Source organism: Pholcus phalangioides, unplaced genomic scaffold (assembly GCF_987345545.1).
Source record: "Pholcus phalangioides strain wild (caught in Gottingen) unplaced genomic scaffold, Ppha-v1.0 ptg000031l_1, whole genome shotgun sequence".
NCBI lineage: Eukaryota > Metazoa > Arthropoda > Arachnida > Araneae > Pholcidae > Pholcus > Pholcus phalangioides.
Window position 1 is genome coordinate 6,678,855 of NW_028301621.1, and position 20,156 is coordinate 6,699,010.

The following is a 20,156-nucleotide window of genomic DNA, read 5'->3' on the forward strand; positions in this document are numbered from 1 at the left end:
GTGAAACCGATCAGCTAATAGCTCATGGACGACGAGCCACCAGAGGGCTATATATATGACATGAATGTCGCTCTCCACTTGTTAATACAAGATATACGGAAGACTGGATGTTGTGAAGATATTTATTATTTGAGATGTTGAGCGACATTCATGTCATATAAAATGACAAATGCTTGAATTTGCATGTTATGTAGGTATTATGTTGTAGGTCTGGCTGCTCTCTGCGGAAAGACATTTTCTTGTAATGGGAGACCGGCCCAGATTCACAGAGTTCGAAACTGGATCCCCGTGATGAGCGTCCATCCCGATGTGCCCACATGAGCTTACACCTACACACAGATTCTGACTACTATACGACGGATATCGATCATGAAATATGATACATCTGAACATCCTTTAATATAGTAAGTGGGTATGTGTGACTCCGCTGTCGGTGAGTGTTCTTCTGCTGTTCGGGAAAATGTTTTCGTTTCTTATAGAGTCAACTTGTTATTTTGTATGTGTCCGTATATTCGTTTTTATGTGAAACGTACGATGTCTTACTTGAACTTGATAACTTTATATCCAGCTAATCTTTGGAATTCAAATAATTACTAGAGTCAGAATTGGCCACGCATAAGTATGTTGTCATCTTGAGCTACCGCAACCTTGAGAATCCTCTCGGAATACAATCGGACCTCGTTGGAGCGACCCCGATGTCACGCCAACCCCGATTAGTGCGTATTAAATCGTGATTTGATATAACGAAAAACTTGTTATATTGCCAAAACTTTGCGAAAGAAATGACATGTAATCAGGGTTTGACTGTATATATAATCTTGCGGTACTCCTGTTTGATCCCCGGGCGGTTCACTATCTCCTTTCCCTTGACAGGCGTTACATACCGTTTTAGGAGTCACAATTTCACGAACGACACACACACACGCGCGCGAGCGTATATCAGAAAATTGTTCTTAATGGCATTGTCATTCAAATATGGCGTTTCACATTCTTGAAATTCGGGAATTTTCATGCAGACACACAATACGTTTGATGAATGTATGCATTTCCAACGGCTCCATAAAATTCGCAGATCATTTTTATTTTCATCATCACATATTTTTAACAAGGAAATAGTGCAAAATCTGAAGAAAATTAGACAAAAAATTATTCACTTTTCAGGAATTCAACGACATCGTCCAAGAATTTTTCCTGTTCCTCGAACATTAGCATGTGTCCTACTTTCTCGTACGTCTTCACTCGCAATCTCGGGTTCAGTCGCAGACACCGTTCCAGGTATTCGTCCCTGTAATGAATTAATCAATTTTCATGATTTGTTTCACATCTAAGAGCTTCATTTTCTAAAAATCTGTAGCAATTTCCCATCAATACTTTAAAAAAATCTTCGACTTCAAGATTTGAAATATCAATATCCCATCTTAATGTGTGTGTGTGTGCTAAGTTCTTCTCTCTCTCTCTCTCTCTTTACCGTAGTTCTTTGGGACCTTCTGAAAATAAAAGTGTTTTCTCGCGTCCCAAAAATTGTTGTTGCAACAGCAACTAAATTATCGTTCAGCCAATGGGAAATGAAATATTTTCTTGAAAGTTTAAAGAGAGAAGGTACTGGTTTCAGTTATAAATAACACTGTGTATTAATTATTTTGATCTTAACCTCTTCATACCTGAGCCAAACCTGATACCCTTGATACCTGCCAATACCCTTTGAAAAAACACAAAAAAAAAAAAAATTAAAGGTGGTTGTTGCACGATGTGGACTTCCCTTGCTTTCCTAGAGGAAAAAACCTTTGCCTTAAAGTAATTTAAGCCATTTAAAATTTTTCTATCTACTTTAGGCCCCCATTTTTTTTCAAATTCTGTGAATACACTCACTAATTCTGTGATACTCACTTCAACGAGAGCTTTTAGGATTTTAATTGCTGGCTATTTTTTTTTGCTTTTTTCGAATTCTAACTTCAACAACATGCAACCTTTTGAAAAGTTACCAAATTTTACCCTTAGTTTATAGCAATATTTTTTAATTCATTTTAATGAGAAATCCTCTCGTTGGAGCATGTAACACTCCAGTGACACGCAAAGTCACAAGACATTTTAACGAGTGTTCCTTGTCTGACAAAAAAAACATATTTTTGAGAAAAGAGATTTCTCACCGGCTGAATTTGGATCTGAATTAGTTTTTTTGATTTTTTTCCTTTTATTTCGCCCTCTGATCCTTTAGTTTAAAGACATGTTGTTTTTCCTCTATATTTTCTGGACTTTTCCATGTCCATAGAAACAACATTAAAATTAAAAACAAAAGAATTTAATTGTATTCTTCCTTAAATAACGTGATTAAAAAACTAAATTTATGTAGAAATGAATGAAGTTTATTGTTTTGTAAATTAAGTTTGGGATCTCACTCGTTCGGTAGAAAAAATCAAATGTTTTCATGTAAAAAAAATCTATTTTTTCGTAATTAATGAAAGCGATGCTCCCATACGGAAACATTGGCCGTTAACAGGCCAATGCAATACTTTAGCATATACGGGGGTAAAGGTAACAAGGCGTATATCACTTTACTGGCGAACCGTTGATCCTAGAAGCATACTTTCAATTACAAAAAGTTTTCAAATAATGTGTAGTACTCAGATATGCCATTCATGTTTCAAGGGGTTGTTTATTTATTAAAATGAAAATGTAAACTTCTATACAGTCTCCATGTGCCTCAAAACCAAATAAGAAAGTTGTTACTTCGTCCCTGCTATGCAAACCAAAAAAATTCCATGTTTCTAAATGTAATATTCACTGAGATCAGGAAAAAAACAGGAAATTTGGGCTTTTTTTTCGAATTTGAACATCTCGGTGACACGAAAACGCAGAGTTTTTTTTTTCTGGTAGCATCAAGAGAGACAGGCCATTACTTTTCTAATTTGGTTGTAGGGCACACTTTGACTTTTAATTATATACAACCCATTGCCACACGAATGGCATATCTGAGTACTACACGTTACTTTTAAACTTTTTCTAATTGGAAGTATGCCCATAGGATCTACGGTTAGCCAGTAAAATGTTTAAAAGCACTTTTAGTGTAGGTAGAGCAAAAACTTGAACGCAGCTAGTCGCAGAAAACTTTATAATATTTAAAAACTGAAAATATGAAACAAATGCACCCAAATTTGTCAAAAAACACACACCCCCCTCCTTGTTAAATAATTAATTAGAGTCGATATATTTACTTGGACCTTTTGAGATAGGTACACATATGTCTACCACAGGTCTTAACTTGCAAAAATATAATCATTTAAAACCATTAAAAGCGAGGTACACATGTGTACCTCTGAGGCGAAGAGAATAGCAATTATCTCATTTTGTATGATTTGCTCGGAATTATTCTTCATAAGATGATGCAATCATATAAAATCATTGTTTTTGTGAACGTACAGCACTAGTATACTGTCTGCAGACCTGATGACCAGAATTTCTCCTTGATACGTGACTTCCGGTTGAACGTAGAACGTCATAGTTTCTGCGGCTTTCAGTAGATAATCGATGTCGATTTTCCATTTGAAGTTACCATCTTCTTTGGTGAGGTCGTGCGCCACTTTCCTCATGAATGCTGCGTCCTGTAAATTCAAAAGACAACTATATCCAGTTCACATTCACGCATATCTAAGTAGTACGCAATCGATGTTCGATGAGTAAATAGTATCGATCTCCTTACGCCTGGGGATCCTTGACCCAGTTTTATTATTTTAGATTTAGCTTCTGAGAGTAGCGTGTCTTTACTGAACAGGCTGAGAATCCTATTCTGGATGTGCACCATCTTCCTGGTGAATGCGACGCCGTTTTCGACGTAACTGGAGCAGTCCGGAAGGTGATCAACCATCACTATCTTTTCAACAGCTTCCGGCTGAAGAAGAATCCAAAAAAGAAAGCATTTCAACAACACGAGTGCTAGCAATCAATTTCCAAAATAAAAATAAGACTATACGTTTCATTCTTCAAGTGAAATTGGTTGTTGGATTTAAACCAGTGTGCAGCATGAAAAATAAACAATTATCTGATATGATAACACGGTGTGAATTGTATGCGTCGTCATAATAACGGTTGATATGTTTTTAAACAGACAACTTATGACATCCAAAGCAAAAAAATAACAATAATCGCTGGGGGACCGACCTTGTTGCCACCTATCAAATAAAAAGCAACTGCAATGAAACACCTCGATACAACGACACTCATATTTTTATCGTTATATCGAGTATCGCTATAGCGAGGTTTCGCTGTAATTGTTATAATTCTTCAAGTAAAATGTGTTTTTTTAAACCGGTATGCAGCATGCAAATAAATAGTAACGCACGGTATGACAACATCTATTCTTTAAATTAACATTACTCAACCCTGTGCATTTCATGCACCATAATGTCAATTATCAAGAAGTCGAACTATGTTTACCACTAAATGATTTTAGTTGCAACATAAATGTATTGTAATCGGTATTGAGGGGCGCATAAGATTTACATCTCTATGCAGAATGAAAATAAATAACACATGGTACCATACCACATATTTTTATTTTTCATGCTGCACACAGTCAATTTTACTGGAAGAATCCAAAACAGATCGTTTTGTTCTCATTCAATAGATGGCAGTGGGGTGTCCCAGCTCCAAGTTTCTTTGTTTCAATAAATATTTATGTATTTCTTATATACAAAAATGTCGGAACGGGGAAGCGAATAGAAGTCGAACTCCTCCATAAATGTTCTAGGCAACATAGTTTTATCATTTGGACATGAGCATTTCATTTGTATATTATCATTATCTGAATTTTTTCATTATCCCATGTTTTTTATTTAGTTCCCGAGGAGGCGTGTCTTGTTACTTTTGATGACAATGATGTGGCCGAAAAATTTATCTATCTCTATTGCCGCCACCTGGAGACCATTCGCCGAAGTAGAAAGTTTGCAATTTGTTTACACAGCAAGTCAAGTTACTGCATGTGTTTTGATCCCGACTTTGTGGTATCCCGCCTGTGCGCTTGCTTGGTTTGCAAGAGGTCATGGGTTCGATTCTCGGTGAAGACAACGGAATATTTTCCCAAGTTCTGTAGGCTTACTTTAATGGTCATTTTCAACTTGTCAAACTAGGCTAGTCAGTTCTCTGTGTTATTTGTAAGACGCGTGATACAAAATATAGGCAGTTCTGTGTCTACTATCACTGTTTCTTTGTTTCACATTGCTCCTATAACACTGGTACAATTTTTTCCCGTGAATAATAGATTATCCGAAAAATCAGTTATCCGAACACCCTCAGTCCCCAATTGTTTCGGATAACCGATGCTGTACTGTACCTATCAAAATAGTTTGGTTTAACCTGTCCCCCCCCCCCGTATAATTTTGAGCCCTTTCGAATCAAAACTTACGTTCTCCATAGCTATAATGTGAGCTCCCACGCTAGAAAAGCTATGACAGACGAATGATGCCTTGTCTATCGTATGGTCTTGCATGAATTTCTTCAGGTCCGGCGCGTTTTCTTCCGGTCCATTGAAAGTACATTTTCTGGGGCTTGTACCGTGGTTTCTTAAATCCAAACAATACACCTACATTATGAGAAAAAAAAAAGAGGCGGCGTTATATAAGAATTTTTTATTGCACTGTCACATACCATACCGCATACAGTGGAACATCCAATAGCGGACGCTTCCCGTTAATGGACACTTTTTTTGATCTTCGGTGCCTTGGAGTATGGATTTAATGTATTTCACTCCCTGTTTAGCGTCCACTCTCGATAGCGGTCAGTTATTATCAGGCAAACTCTTATTTTTTTCCAACTCTAATTTATTAATTAAAACTGAGTGTCGCTATTACAACATCGCATTGAAATATAAGTGAGACGCAACCGGTCGATTACTCGGAAATTTGAGCTAGGAAAGGTTTTTATTTGTGATTTTCATATTTAGAGCGATCAAATAATCTATCTTAAAAATGCCTATGGCTAACCACACTATAAAAGTTTGTTTACAAAACTTCAAAAATGCAAACAATAATCGGTTCCATTCGAGAAAATGCAACCAATCAGTGTATAGGTTGTATTCTTTACAACAAAGATCTTTTACAAAACTTGGAAAAAAAAACCAATAAGCTTGTTGATTACATTCGCTGGAATGGAACTGGTACTCTAATTGGTTGTATTTTTCAAGTTTTATAAAATAAGTTTTATCATACTTCTGTTGTAGTCCCGGCTTGATAGTTAGAATTGGTCGAAGAATGTTGGCTTTCACGATCCCAAAAATATTTTAAATAACTCACGAAAATTTCTTTAAAACTGTTATTTTAAAGTTATAATTTGTTTTCTTTTAGTGTGGATACACGAGTCCGTCACTCACTTTCCTGCGCGTCCATTCGCTCAGAGTTTCGGCTATTTCTTGAAATATTTTCCTGTTCCACAAGTAGCCGTGCAGAAGTATTATCGGTGGCAGTTCCGTCTCGTCTTTGGATTGCACCGGATTGAATTCGTCATAATCCAAAGTTAATGATCCTTCCATATCCATGGTATACACTGTAAAGTGAAGGATGAAATGGTAAATATTATCCTCTCTCGGCTATTTTTCACGATAAAACAAGATTTCGTCACGAGAGACATTGAAAATCTGATACTTACAATGAGGAGTCATTTCAGTATTTTATTTAAGGATCGAAAATTTTTACAAGTCCTTAGAAAAGTTAACGTGTTTGGTTGAATCGGTTTTCTGTGATCTCAAACTATGAGGCGTGAATGTGAGCCGATATCCTCGTTAAAAAGTCTCACTAAAGAGAGCAACAAACCTACAGTGGAACATATATTTAATCACTGCTCTTCACTCATAGTTTGAATGAAAAATCGCGATAGTGAGAGATCGGACTGTGCTGTCATCTGCCTTCAACATTTTGACGACAAAAGTGACCGAATCCTGAATTTCCGTATTTTTTTAGTATCGCGTTGACGGTCTACTTGCTATCTTTCTTTCTTTCGAACCGAGCACCCCTCGTGCCTATCGCCATGGACAATTTACTACCAAATGAATTGTACATCTAACAGCTGGTTGTATATATCAACCAACTGTTAAATGTATGGATAGCGGAGAGTGACATCATATCCTCGGACAAGTGAGTTGTGCCAGAAATGTGAGTTTGTGTAGGTATGTTATGCTGTGTCTGATTTTTTACTGATGCCATCTACACTTCAGGAGAGAAGTGAGTAAAGTAAAATGATTAAATATTTGTACCGCTTGTAGGCCTGTTGCTCTCTGTGGCGAGACATTATAACGGGGAGATGGGCTCGATTCAGGCCTCGAAGTTGGAAAACTGCCGAAAACTATCTTCAGCCGACCAGCACTGTGCCTCCAACGGGATTCGTACGTTGATCCCCACGATGCGAGTCCTTCACCATGCTCACACAACCACACAGAAGTCATCCTAATGCAGGGCCGTCTTGAGAGCATCATGGGCCTCCGGGCCAAGTGATTTTTCCGAGGCCCTACCTCGCAAATTCTTGAAGAAAAATCCAACTTCTAATTTTTTTGAGGCGTTAAGCCGGCACTGTCCTAATGACTACTATAGAATAACCGTACATACACCGCGTACACATTCCTCTGCGGAATTTGTAATTAATTAGTATACGTCGAAACGTGTTTTCTGAGTGAGGATAGGGTGTCGTTAGCTATGATAAATTTTTCCGAATGAGAATTTTTCTGAGGGTAAAATCCCCTGAAGTTGTTTGAAAACCTTCTGAACCCAATTTTCTAAAAAAATGTGCCCCAATTCGAAAAATACCTGAAATAACATGAAAAATTGGAGAAACATTAGGTGTTTTTTTTTCAGTAATGCAAACAATTTCTATGAGAGAAACATATTCTTATTTAAAACAATAATTTTTATAGAAACAACCTAATGTTGAACGAATGAATATTACTTTTTTCCTAGAAGAGGATTTGGTAGCAGTTGAGTATTTTTCGAGTAGGGTCAGCCTATCGTAGGTGTGTGTGTGTGTGTGATACTAACGTATTTATGTTGTGAGAAATAAGCGTGTTATGAGTCATACTGCCTTCTATATTTTAAAGTGAAAATCATCTCAACGACTGTAAGACTAAGTAACAACTGTTATTTTACGGCTCGAAGGAAAGCCATTTAGCCTAGCCACCATATCTCTAACATTGCAATGTATGAAAATTATCAGGGAACCACTCTAATCGTTTACAGACATCCAGAATGTACTGTGAAATAGTAGTCACCAGGGTGGGGGCATGTTTAAAGTCGTCGTCCTTTGGCAAAGAGCAATCGCTTATCTCTTGAGTGAATGTGTTTTAAAATGTGACGTAATATGCAAATTCGAAAATTCTCGAAATCATATACCACCTGGTGAAATTTAGTTGGAATATTGAGACAGAAATAGATGGGGTTTCTGAAACTCCGGTGTTGCTTAACCTGTGATCCGTTACTTTAATGCTGACCAAACATCTAAAAACATTGTTCCTTGTATGAGTCGACTGCTATTCACTTCGCCATTAAATCGTTAAATCGAATTTTGTTAGCAGAACTTGACGTTCATCTGGAATGAGATCATGAAGCAAATACATTATAGACTTACCAAGTTCCGAAATTCCTATTAAATTATTCGTGTATTCAATACCTAAAAGGAAGCGATTGGTTGCTGCTGCTGCTGCCGACTGCTCTTCCTGACCTGATATCGAGATCTCAACCCTTGCTAATATGTATATTGACAGGGGCGCGGCAATTATATTTCCATTAGCCATCCATTAAACAACTCGTAGCGAATTCGGTCACGAACCTATGAACCCTATACGAGACTTCCAAATAGTTTCTATAAAAGTCATAAACAAATAATCTGTTTTTTTGCTAACTTAGGCAAGCTTTGTGCGATTTGTAAATGCCTCTTAAAACATGATGGAAATGTATGTTGCTTTGCACTTTTTATCTTGATGAAAAATTTGGTTCGAATTTAATGTATGGTTTCAATAGACACGTGTATACACGAGTAGCCTTTTCCATCAGTTTAATTCTGAAAAAAAAAATATTTTTACAGAACTCATGCACTATACGATTACTATCCTCACGTTTAAGTCGTGAACATTCCATTCCTCTGAGGGATTTTTAATGAATTGGTGGTTGCCAGAGAGATATGTGTGCATGTAAAGGGTGATTCAGAACTGATGGTCACAAATTTTTAAGGAGTGATAGAACACATTCAAACAAGCAATATTCGTCACGCAATGAATAATCGTTACGCAGAAAGTGAACCGCTAAATCCGTAATTCACAACGTTGGGCCCCCACCCCACAGGAAGGGCAATATAATTTCTAAGGGAGGGCAATTCGATTTTTTAAGAGAGCAATCATAATTTATGAAAATTCATATTTGATGAAATATTTTTTTTCATAATTGATAAAATTTCATGTTTGATAAGTACAATGAATTATAAGGAAATAATTTTTAAATTATAAGACTCATTCTGTTATTAACTATGGAATCTTAATTCACAAATTACTCGAAGGCTCCACACCTTCAATTGAAGAACATTTTACAACCTGGCACTTATACGCGCGCGACGATGCGTCTTCCGTCATACCAACCCGTACAGAAGTAAAAAAGGACACATCGGCTCTCTCCTTCTATTATCAAAATTGGAACAAAAGCTGACTCCACCCACTGGCACTCGATCTTGCAGGTTTGGAGGTGGGAATGTTGGAAAATATGTTAGCGGTCAAACTTGCCGTACAGAGAAAGCTCAGCTCTGCATCGCTAAAATGAGAGATCTTTAAGGAGGGGAGTGAATGCCATTGTAAGGGTTCATCACAAATCGTATTTGGCATCGTATTTATTCACGTGGTAGAAATATGTTGAACGGTCCAAAAGAATTTTTTTCATTTCTTTTTATTTAGCTACTGTTTAAAGTATTTAGAGCGGTTACGGGTCGCATGTATTTATCGCATCGCATCTGTTCAACGTTTCATTTTGACACGAGCCCATCAGTGTATTGTGCAAACACGCACCCGTAACAAAAGCCGGAGTAATTGCCTCCATTAATTAGTTTAATAGAAAAGATAAGTTGCGCACTTAATCCTCGTTTTAAGTCGGTCGTTAAGTAAGTTGCAAAACTGCGATTTCTCGAAGCGGGACAGGCGTCTGCCTGCGTCGATTCCATGCGCACGAAACGAACAAAAGGAAATAAAAAATAAATACCAAGAACGTTGTTTAATTTGAACAGCGATATAATGCGCTCTAATTATTATTATTTTTTTCCCCTTTCTATAAAACAAACACACAATTTTAGATTAAAACCAATCACCGGAAGCACAAAATATATTGGCTCCGTTTTTAAATGTCAAAGATATTTGACTCCGAACTTAATTAATTTTGTTTTTGCTCGTCTCTCAACTACTTATTACAGGATACGAAATTAAATTCAGTTGCGATAAATACTTCCTGAAAAATTCGGATTCGGGGAGTTCTAAAAATTTTCGTATTAATCCTGAGATGGAAATTTTCCTTCAGCTAATTATTATTACTATTTCTTTTTTCTTTTAGAGCTTGAAAATAAATAAATATTAAGGATTCTATTAATAATGCATTAATAAATATCACGTGGGTGGACCGTCAGCTGCCCCTTCAGGGATGTCTTTGATGTTTTATGCCTGAAAAGGAAGTGCTGAGTCGGTACTTTTCTACGTCTATAGAAGAGAATTTTTATTAAAATTTATAGTACACAGGGCCGCAACTGGATGTCCGGTCAGCAGAAGCGAACAGGCATTTTAGCACCCACGTGTAATCGTGAAAGATGTGTTGAAAGGTGAAATTGGCACCCCCCCCCCTCTGATCCGGCACCTGGGGCACCAGACTCGCCTGCCCCCCCCCCCCTTCCCAAGGGAGCTCTGGTAGGTATACGTCATCTGTGTGTTTGAAATAAGCAGTGAGTGGAATGCGCCGTACATATTATACTCGTGTATAGGCTGACAGTCGTACAGTCGAAACTCTTTAACGTGAAAATCAAAATTCCGCCGATACTTTACACGCCAAATTTCATGTCAACCGATACGCATGACAGAAAAAGAATTTTTGACACATTCTATTTTTGCGTTAGTCTGAAATGTAATACAGCGTAAATTTATTGAAATGTAATACACTTAACTGATCAAATTTTCTCTTAAAATGCTCTTTTTTTTCAAAATTTTTAAAACGAAAAAATTACATACCAGCAGCATTCGATCATTTTTTGAAAAAAGTGGTGATAGCTGCCCACTGCTTCATTTTCTTTGTAGTTGCAAAAACTTTTCAATTTTATCCAAATGGTTCAGAGTTGGGGAAGAGTGTCGTTCTCTTGGTCAATAAAAAAGGTTCCTAAGTGGTAGAAAAACTTCCGAAACTTTTTGATTTTCCGAAACATTGGGTCGAAAGTCGGCATCATCTGATTCACTCAGATCTCGGTCTTGGTTACAAGAAGCGATAATGTCATCGTCTGTCTTGATATCTACGGTTTCATCGACTTCGACGTATTCTTCAAATTATTCTGCCGTCAGAGTTTCACGATGTTCAGTTTCTTCAATCAAAGATGGTTCTAGTGCTTCGATTTCATTTTCAACAACATTTGTTTCCACATCATGGCCGGAAGAAGTTCTTGAATGTCTCAGAAGTAACAGAATTCCATGCACTTCTAAGCAATGGCATCGCTTCTAACAAACACGGAAGCAAGGTGCTTTGCATCAGTCCGGGGTTGTGAGCGGTTGTATCTATCTATCTTCAAACACATTCATTGAAACGCTCGTTTTGCAATCAAAACATTGAATAATTTTCTGCACGAATCCTCTTCCGTTGTGTATCTTCAAACATCGGATGATCCTCCTGATCGCAAAGTTGCAATTTTGCCGACATCAAACATTTTATCAATAACATTCACTCAACCCTTAACTTCCCGGAATTTTTCTGCAAAGCATATATTTTATTCAGGTTGACAAATCCTTTCACGTTAAGTGATCTTTCATTTGAAAGGTTCATGTTAAGAGTATTTTGTATTTTTTAATGTTATATCGTCATAGCGAGTGAAGGGACCAAGAATTATTTTCCCGTTAACCGGAGTTTCATGTTAAGCGGGTTCACGTTAACGAGGTTCGACTGCATTAGAGGACCATTAAAGCAGCAAAAAAATTTACAATCCGATCCCCAAAAATTAAACACCTTATAGAGAGCAAATTTGTTTTTAAGATGATTTAAGGAAAATTCACCGACAAACAGTTCGTCACCAGTGAGTGAGTGAGTCATGGAGTGATAGAGCAAGTGAATGAGTGTGTCACCAAGTAAATGATTCAGAAATTAAATGAATGTGTAACTGAGTGATTGCGTAATTGAATGAGAGTGTGATCGAGTGATTGAGCAATTAAATGAATGTGTGGCTGAGTGAGTAACTGAATGAGTTTGTAAATGACCTAGTGAATGACTGACGGTATGAATGACCGAGTGAGTAATTAACTATATTAGTGACCACGAATGAAATAACTAATCATATGAGTGACCGTATGAGTGAGTGATATACTAGCAGAGCAGTGAACTGGTGAATGTCCAAATGAGAGCGATTGAGTGAGTAGTCGTATGAGTGATCAGCGCAACTGCTCACTCACTTGCACATTTGCTCAGCTGCTCATTCACTCACTCATTTGCTCACCTGCTCGCTCACTAATCCCCTCACTTGGTCAATCAATAACTTGCTCCTTCGCTAACTAATTATGTCACTTTTTCGGTGAATTTTTTTGCTGAATTTTCACAGAGGTGGATGGATATGTGGGTGAATTGCGTGATTGTGAATATTTCTAGCGATGTGTGTGACGATGAATTGTTGGCAATGAATTTTCCGCCTACGGTGAAACTCGGGTTGATTTCCTCATTCCCCCCCCCCCTTCGAAAACTGACCGTTATATATGCCGACATCTCCCAATGTGGGAAAGAATTTTTGAACTGTTTTAGTGCATACGGAAATTTCGAAATGATGTATTTTTTGGCCTTATGACGATAATAACTTAAATATTTATTACATCATAGGAGAAATGTGGCTGCCTCGAAGCTCGGATTTCACACAAAATCAATTTCTACCTATCAGCATTGTGGGAGGGGGTGGGGTCGCATGAATATTTACCTCATTTTCCCTTACATTACGATAACCACACAGTACCAGGAATATCACGCGCTCATTGTCGATTCCCAAAATTCACATAATCCAAACGATATTGAAACAATCCCATTGATTTCGCATTACGCGCTGAAAATGTTCCCGCTGAACTTCAACTGCACTTCTGTTCTCTTCCATCTTTAAGAATTTAGAACGGGATTTTGAAAATGAATCTTATCCTTGGGTCAAAATGATATTCGATGCTTTCATAATTGTTTCGGCAGATGTTATAAATCGGTTACTATATACCTCCCTACCACAACCGGTTATTATGTATACTTACCAGTCGTCTTGGTAAGTTTGATAAATTTACCACTTTTACCGGAGCATGTGCATAACACCCAAATGTGTCGTTGATAAATTTGATAAATACTGATAACATTATCACTTTTATCGCTTATTATGCACAATAACCAAGCGTCGTAGGTAAATTTGATAAATGCTTGAAATTTATTGCCTTTATCTTTGATGATACATGATACCCTAGTGTAATTGGTGAATTTCATAAATACGTATGAAAATAATTTCAAATGCATCTAGTATGTGTGATGAATGTAGCTGGACCTTGATATTATAATAATCATAACAAATTTTAAGATCGTTCCCCGATATAAAGATGCAATATATATATATATATATATATATATATATTGCATCTTTATATCGGGGAACGATCGTAAAATTTGTATATATATACGTATATGAATTATCATGTATAGTATATCATCCTATAGTACGATTTATGATGTTTACCAACGACGCGACGCTTCAGTACTATGCTTAATCGCCGGTAAAAATGATAATTTTTTTTAATATTTGTTAAATTTATCAACTACGCTTGGGTAATATGCACAACCCACAGGAAAACTGATAAATTTCGGAAAATTTATCAAACTCAACAAAATGCTCGGCGATTATGCATAACAACCGATTAATTATGTATAATTACCGGATTTATCATATTTACCGCGTATCATAATCACTGTTTCAAAATCATCGTTGACATGAAAACCAAGCGTTGATATGAAAGGTAGAAAGTCAATAATTATTAATTTTTTTAAAGCGATAAAAAATATTTTTCCTTATTCTTATATTAGATTTTTTCTTGTTGCCAAAAAAAAACTTTTTTTCTTTGATTTCTGTTTTTTTACTTACGATTTTAAATTCGATCTCTAAGCTTCGCGGTAATACTTTGGATCAAATTGAAACTGTTCCCTCCATTGAAATGCTAGATCGCCTGAAAGAAACATCGCTCCTATTCCAAACTTTAAACTCTTAGAAGATAGAAAAGAATTTTCAAGAGAAGAGAAAAAGAAAATATAACGATAAATAAAGTATATATAAAATAGAAATGCTACAAGAAAAAAAAGGAGAAGTGTATACACAACGAGAGGCCTTTCACAAAGAAAGTCAAGATCTTAAAATGAAGATAAAATACACCTCATCAAAGTGAGAAAATTTTGAGTTTCGTGGAAAGCCAAATAAATACGTAGGAAAGGAACGTCTGAGTTCAGTTGCAGTGGAATGGTTTTTCCACGGCTGCCTTCTATCGCTTGTAGAAAAACCTAAATAGCCTCGGTTAAATTATTCTTTGAACCTTCGCAGAAGAATTTGGCGAGAATGTTCGGCTTTTGAAAGTACAATGACTTTGGGAATGGCAGACTCAAAATAACAACGAGCCATTAAGAGAGAAATAAAATCGATATCGGCCGACATCCCTTTCGATTTTCCCTCTCTATAAAATTTAAGCACTAATCCATATACTGTATATCTCTATAGCCGGCTGTGCTTGTCATTTCCAAAGTTTACTCCATATTTTCTTGGCCGGCATTCCAATGGCGGCCATATACCCACATGTATTCAAGAAGTTAAAAGTTTACCGAATAAAATAATTTTTGTTTTTCAATAAAATTTCGACTATTGATATCTACTTATGCGGTATATACTCGTGGAGTACGATCCCAGAGTTCTTTTCGCGTGCGTTAACATATACGGTGATTTGGAACTCGTAGGCAGAATATGAGTTTGAACAAGCAACTTAACGCATACGGTGAGGAGCTACTAAACCAAGGGTGTTCAACTTGATGCAGCACTGAAGTGCGAGCCACTTTATTGGGTTGAAAACATGACACGGGTCACATAAGTGACCAGTAAATATGCTGCTGGCTACTCGAGTGGCCTGAAAATGTGCAGCGGGTGACAAGGAATTTGGTTATGTGCTGCTTAGTTCATTTTTACAAAATTAAGTTTGAGGTCACATCACCTGTCTCCAAGGGCCATATTCGGCCCGCAGGATATGGGTTGAGCATGTATGTACTAGAAGGTGTCTTTATTGAACACATTTTGGCTGGTTTTTTAGTCATTCCAATCGTGGATTCCAAACGAGATCACTGCTTTCGCGAATGAGGATGAAGTGGGCATGTATTCCATGTACAGTGCTGTGGATGGGAATGCTCTGGAAGTCCAAGGATCGCACCGGGATTGTTTTCTGTCAAGACGCGCACAACATAGTAAAACCTTTAAGTGATTTCACCAGTGTCTGTGCAAAACGGGCTCTGTCCCCCCCCCCCCCCCGTCAGCGGCATGCAGGATACAGTGCATGCCAGAAGTGTTAGGACAGAATAAGAAGTCAGTTTTGCACAGACGCCGGTGCAAGCGCTAAAACGTTTCGCGATCTTGACGAAAAACACTCCCGATGCAGTCTTTGGGCTTCCTCGGCATTCCCGTTTGGCTTTTTTATCCCTATGCGTGTCAGCCTTTTCATCCTTATACATGTCCACCTTTCAATATAAACCTTTCCATCCTTATGCTTGTAAGCTTTTTCGTGCCTATGCATGTAAGCCTTTTCGTGCCTGTGCATGTAAGCCTTTCCATCCCACACACACGTCCACCTTTCCATCTCTATGCGCGTCAGCCTTTCCATATACTCCTTCCCATCTCTGTGTATGTCAACCTTTCCATACCTATGCTTGTCCGCCTTTCTATCCCTATTCCGCTTTTCCATCCGTATATATGTCTACCTATCTATATCCGTCTTTCCGTCCCGGTGCACGTCTGCCTTTCTATCCCTTCTGCAATCAACGTTTGGAAACGACATTAAGTGACAAAAACCAGCGGAATATACATTCAATGACAATGCCGCCTAGTGGTTCACTGCTTGAGTTACGACTACTCAACTCCATGACTAAAATTTGCTTGTTCTCAAAGTTCTGCCCATGAGTACTGAATCACTTTGTATACGAACAACACAACGCGGAATTTACCTATATTTCTGCCGCTGTAATGAGAAACAGTTGAGGTTATTTTCCCATCTGATGAAATTTCTAAACTGCTTTCCGTTAGCGATGCTAAATAGTAAAATTCTCTTCGGAAAGAGAAAATACCAAGTTCCTGTTGTCAAAAATAGCAGGACACACAGCTCACAATAAATGTCAAACGCCATCTCGCCCCGAGGGCTATAGGAAGCAATAATCTCTAGCTGATAACAAATTGATAGATGATGCATTTTCAGCTCACAAAAACGCTGAGACAGACAAAAACATACTATATATATACACATCAGCAAAAATCTAATGAAATATATATATATATTTTTCTGAAAAAGCAATGGGGCGTTACTGACATATTGCACATCTATGTTGCAATGACAGGTAAGCAACTCCAACCTTGATATAGGTATAATTTATTCTTTTTTTTCTTTATTTCTTTAAGAAAGAGCTTGTAATGAGCTAATAAACGAGCATTTAATTGACGTGTAATTTTGATCGTTTATTATAGCTGGTTCATCGATCCCAGAACGTTTGCGTTTTTGAGTGATTTTCCTACTCAATTTATCCTAAACCGAACACGTGCTTTGCGATATTGAAGCCAAATTCTCTCTTTTTTTATTCTCTATGCTCATTTTGTACTTTTACAACGGGGGGGGGGGGGGAGGCACACCTCCTGCTTGCGCGCCAAATGCAAGGCCTCCAAGGGTTCAATCCGACCCTCGAAAGGGGTTTTGGTGAAAAAGTATCATTACGCACAACACGATGAATACTTGGGATGACCATATTTCTTTCATAAAGATACGAGAAATCGGGATCCATGTCACCAATTACAGCCAAAAAATTTGTCAGTCAAATGTATGTCAAGTTGCCAATAACCTCTAAAAAAATTATCAATCAAATATGAGAAAATTTTCCGATTACAACCAAGAAAAACTGCCTAAGGCAAGTAAAGTTTCCAGTTGAAGTCAAAAAATTCTGAACGGCAAATAAAGTTAATAGCTATCGCTAAAATTGCTGAAAAATCGCCAATAACGAGAAATACAATTAATAAAAAGGGTTTAAATACAATTATAAGTAGGTTTAAAATACAATTCACAACATAAAAATGAACGTATATGTTTCACAAATATGTGAGATGAATATATTTATATGACTAGTTAATTATGATATAGCGTCATATTAATTATAATAAATTTATAAATCATGAAAATAATATCTGTTTCGTGATTTTAAAATATTCAACTCACCTCGTTGATAATAAGCGAAAAAACAGGACATTTTTTTTAGTAAGTTGAGACAGCCAAAATTGCGGGAATATCTTATAAAATGCTGCTCATATGGTCACGTACAGTATACACATTTCTGGCCCGTGAGTGATAGAAATACCGTTTATCTGGCCCGCAGACCGCAAAGATTGTGCCTCCCTGTTTTACAATGTTACTGTTTAAAAACTCCATTGAAAGCTGTCAAACATATCGTCATCGTCCAAAGTGCCGTTACTATGCAGGTGCAACGGGTGCACCCGCACAAAGCGCACTTAGAATGTAGGGGAGCTCAGAATGGGCCTAAATGCAAATTCTTTCACAGGGTACAGGAATGGATGGTTAAAATGCTGGTCGTCCCCCTTCATGCAAGAAGCGTGAATCTGCAATGTCTTGCGGGGGGAGGAACAAAACTAGACTGGAATGGGAGAAAAAGCGGCAAAATTCGTGTTGCCCACAGGCTGATAATAATGCATTTCTGAGTATATGGGGGGGGGGGGAATATAAAGGTTATATTCCGGAAGGATTAATCTGTAAAAAAACTGCATACTGGTGGGTACTGCAGAGTAGAACTTCGGTTTAGACGAGCATAATTTGTTCCGTAACGTGCTCTTTATCCGAATCACTCATGAATCGAAAAACTTTTTCTGCAGGGAAATATAATGGAAACTAAGATGAGAGATTCGTTCTACAACTATTCATATACATACAAATAACTGACAAAGATGGCATTTAATCAATATTTACCCGCTATTATTTTGGCTCATTGCAATCTTTTTCTTTTGTGTGCGATTTTAGAAACGAACCTATTCAATGATACTTATTTTCGCTTCGTTTTTGAGGATTCCGCCGAAAGGGAAAATTTTTCATTGTTGTCGGACAAATTCAACATATGTCAACATATGTACAAATTCAATATATGCAGCTTTATTTCTGGTGGTGCTTTTCTACAAAATTTTGGATGGCTTCACACAACTAACACATCTCATTTGAAATGAGAAATTCCTCCTCCTCTCTTCTTCTGGCAAGATTTCGTCCATATGCTGTTTCTGTTGCACGCAATGAAATCCATCAGTCGATATGTAGTCAATTTTTGGCCATTAGTTGTTGAATTTTGTTCTCATTCAACTCCAGTCCAATAATCTTTCCCAAGGACACAATCTCTTTGACAACTGGTGGCTATTGTTCATGAGCTAAACGCTCAAAACCGTGTTCAATAGTACAATCAGTCATTTTATTCAAGCAGAATTGACATCCATTCCAGACTACAGCCTGAATGATCTTGAGGCTGTGCGCGATGTAGTAATGGTTTTGTTTTTCTAAAACTGGTCGGGAGGTTTGGTTCGTATTACTTACAGTCCCACAGTTCGTATGTTGTCAAAAGCGAAGAACCCTCTGTGTGTGTTCAGTTGTGATCACGTGTAACTGAGCAACAAAGCAAAAATTCCACTGTACCACGGAGAAAAACCCAAACACAACGTATCCTGGAAACATTATTCAGAGTAGAAGGCTAACCTTCCACACATAACAAACTGCTATATTTTATCTAATAATTATTTCTCATTTTTCGGATCATGGAGAGAGGATTAAGGGTTGGACTATTGTAATTTACATTTTGATTTCCGAGGAATCGCAAGGTCGGGTCAACCGTTCACGATGCGAGAAAAAAAGTCGTTCGCCCGCCATATCCTTCCCGGACAAGGGAAGGCCCTCAAGGCACCCACGGCCGTTTGGCGATAACGCTCTATTACATAACGCACAGTACATTTCCGCACAGGGGGTTGAAGGGGGAAAAGGAATTGAAGAAAGGGCTTGGTTGTGTGCTTAAATGTCCTCAAATTCCACTTGTGTCGTGCAAATGGCGTCGTGCAAATCACCAAACCCTTTTAAAACACCTCAAACTTTCGATGCAAAATCGATTGCCGCATTATCCGACATGCCGGGAAACGCGAGGTTAATAAGGATCAAAATATGCATTCTGCCAAATCAATGGATTTTTAGAATAAAGATATTTAAAAATATTGCAGAATCTCCGTTACTCGAATTTCCCGGCATGACGGAAAATACGGATTATTTGCCAGCCATTCTGCAGGTCTCCATTAGCTGTTTCTTGGCATGCCCGAAAATGCGGGGGAGTAACACAATGATCATGAGATGGATGCTACAAAAAAGATAAATTCTTTCTTATTTCGGAAAAAAATAATAGTAACGTTCTTTATTTTTGGTGAAAATAATTGAAATAAAAGTCACCTCAAACTTATTATTGACATTGATCCTATTTAACCTTTTTTTTCATTCCCTGTGCCTCCAATCTTGATGCAAATAAAGTAACCTGACAGTTTCTCTGCATCGGGCAAAAACAATTGCTCACATTCTCTCGATCACCTGAAACAAATGAATAGCAGCTCAGTCAGAGATGTACGCAGATTCAGGGATC

The 20,156-nt window shown here is 37.5% G+C and overlaps 1 protein-coding gene across 1 annotated transcript; it reads right to left on the bottom strand.

Moving 5' to 3' along the window:
• Positions 1–1,060: 1,060 nt before the first annotated feature.
• LOC149067055 (uncharacterized) lies at positions 1,061–8,700 on the bottom strand. The gene is made up of 6 exons (XM_089252908.1): positions 8,602–8,700; positions 6,362–6,534; positions 5,399–5,575; positions 3,698–3,886; positions 3,418–3,599; positions 1,061–1,285 (listed from the first exon to the last, which is right to left on the bottom strand). Exons 2-6 carry the CDS (start codon positions 6,524–6,526, stop codon positions 1,147–1,149), a joined length of 852 nt encoding a protein of 283 aa, XP_089109034.1. The 5' UTR covers positions 6,527–6,534; positions 8,602–8,700; the 3' UTR covers positions 1,061–1,146.
• Between the last annotated feature and the right edge of the window lie 11,456 nt (positions 8,701–20,156).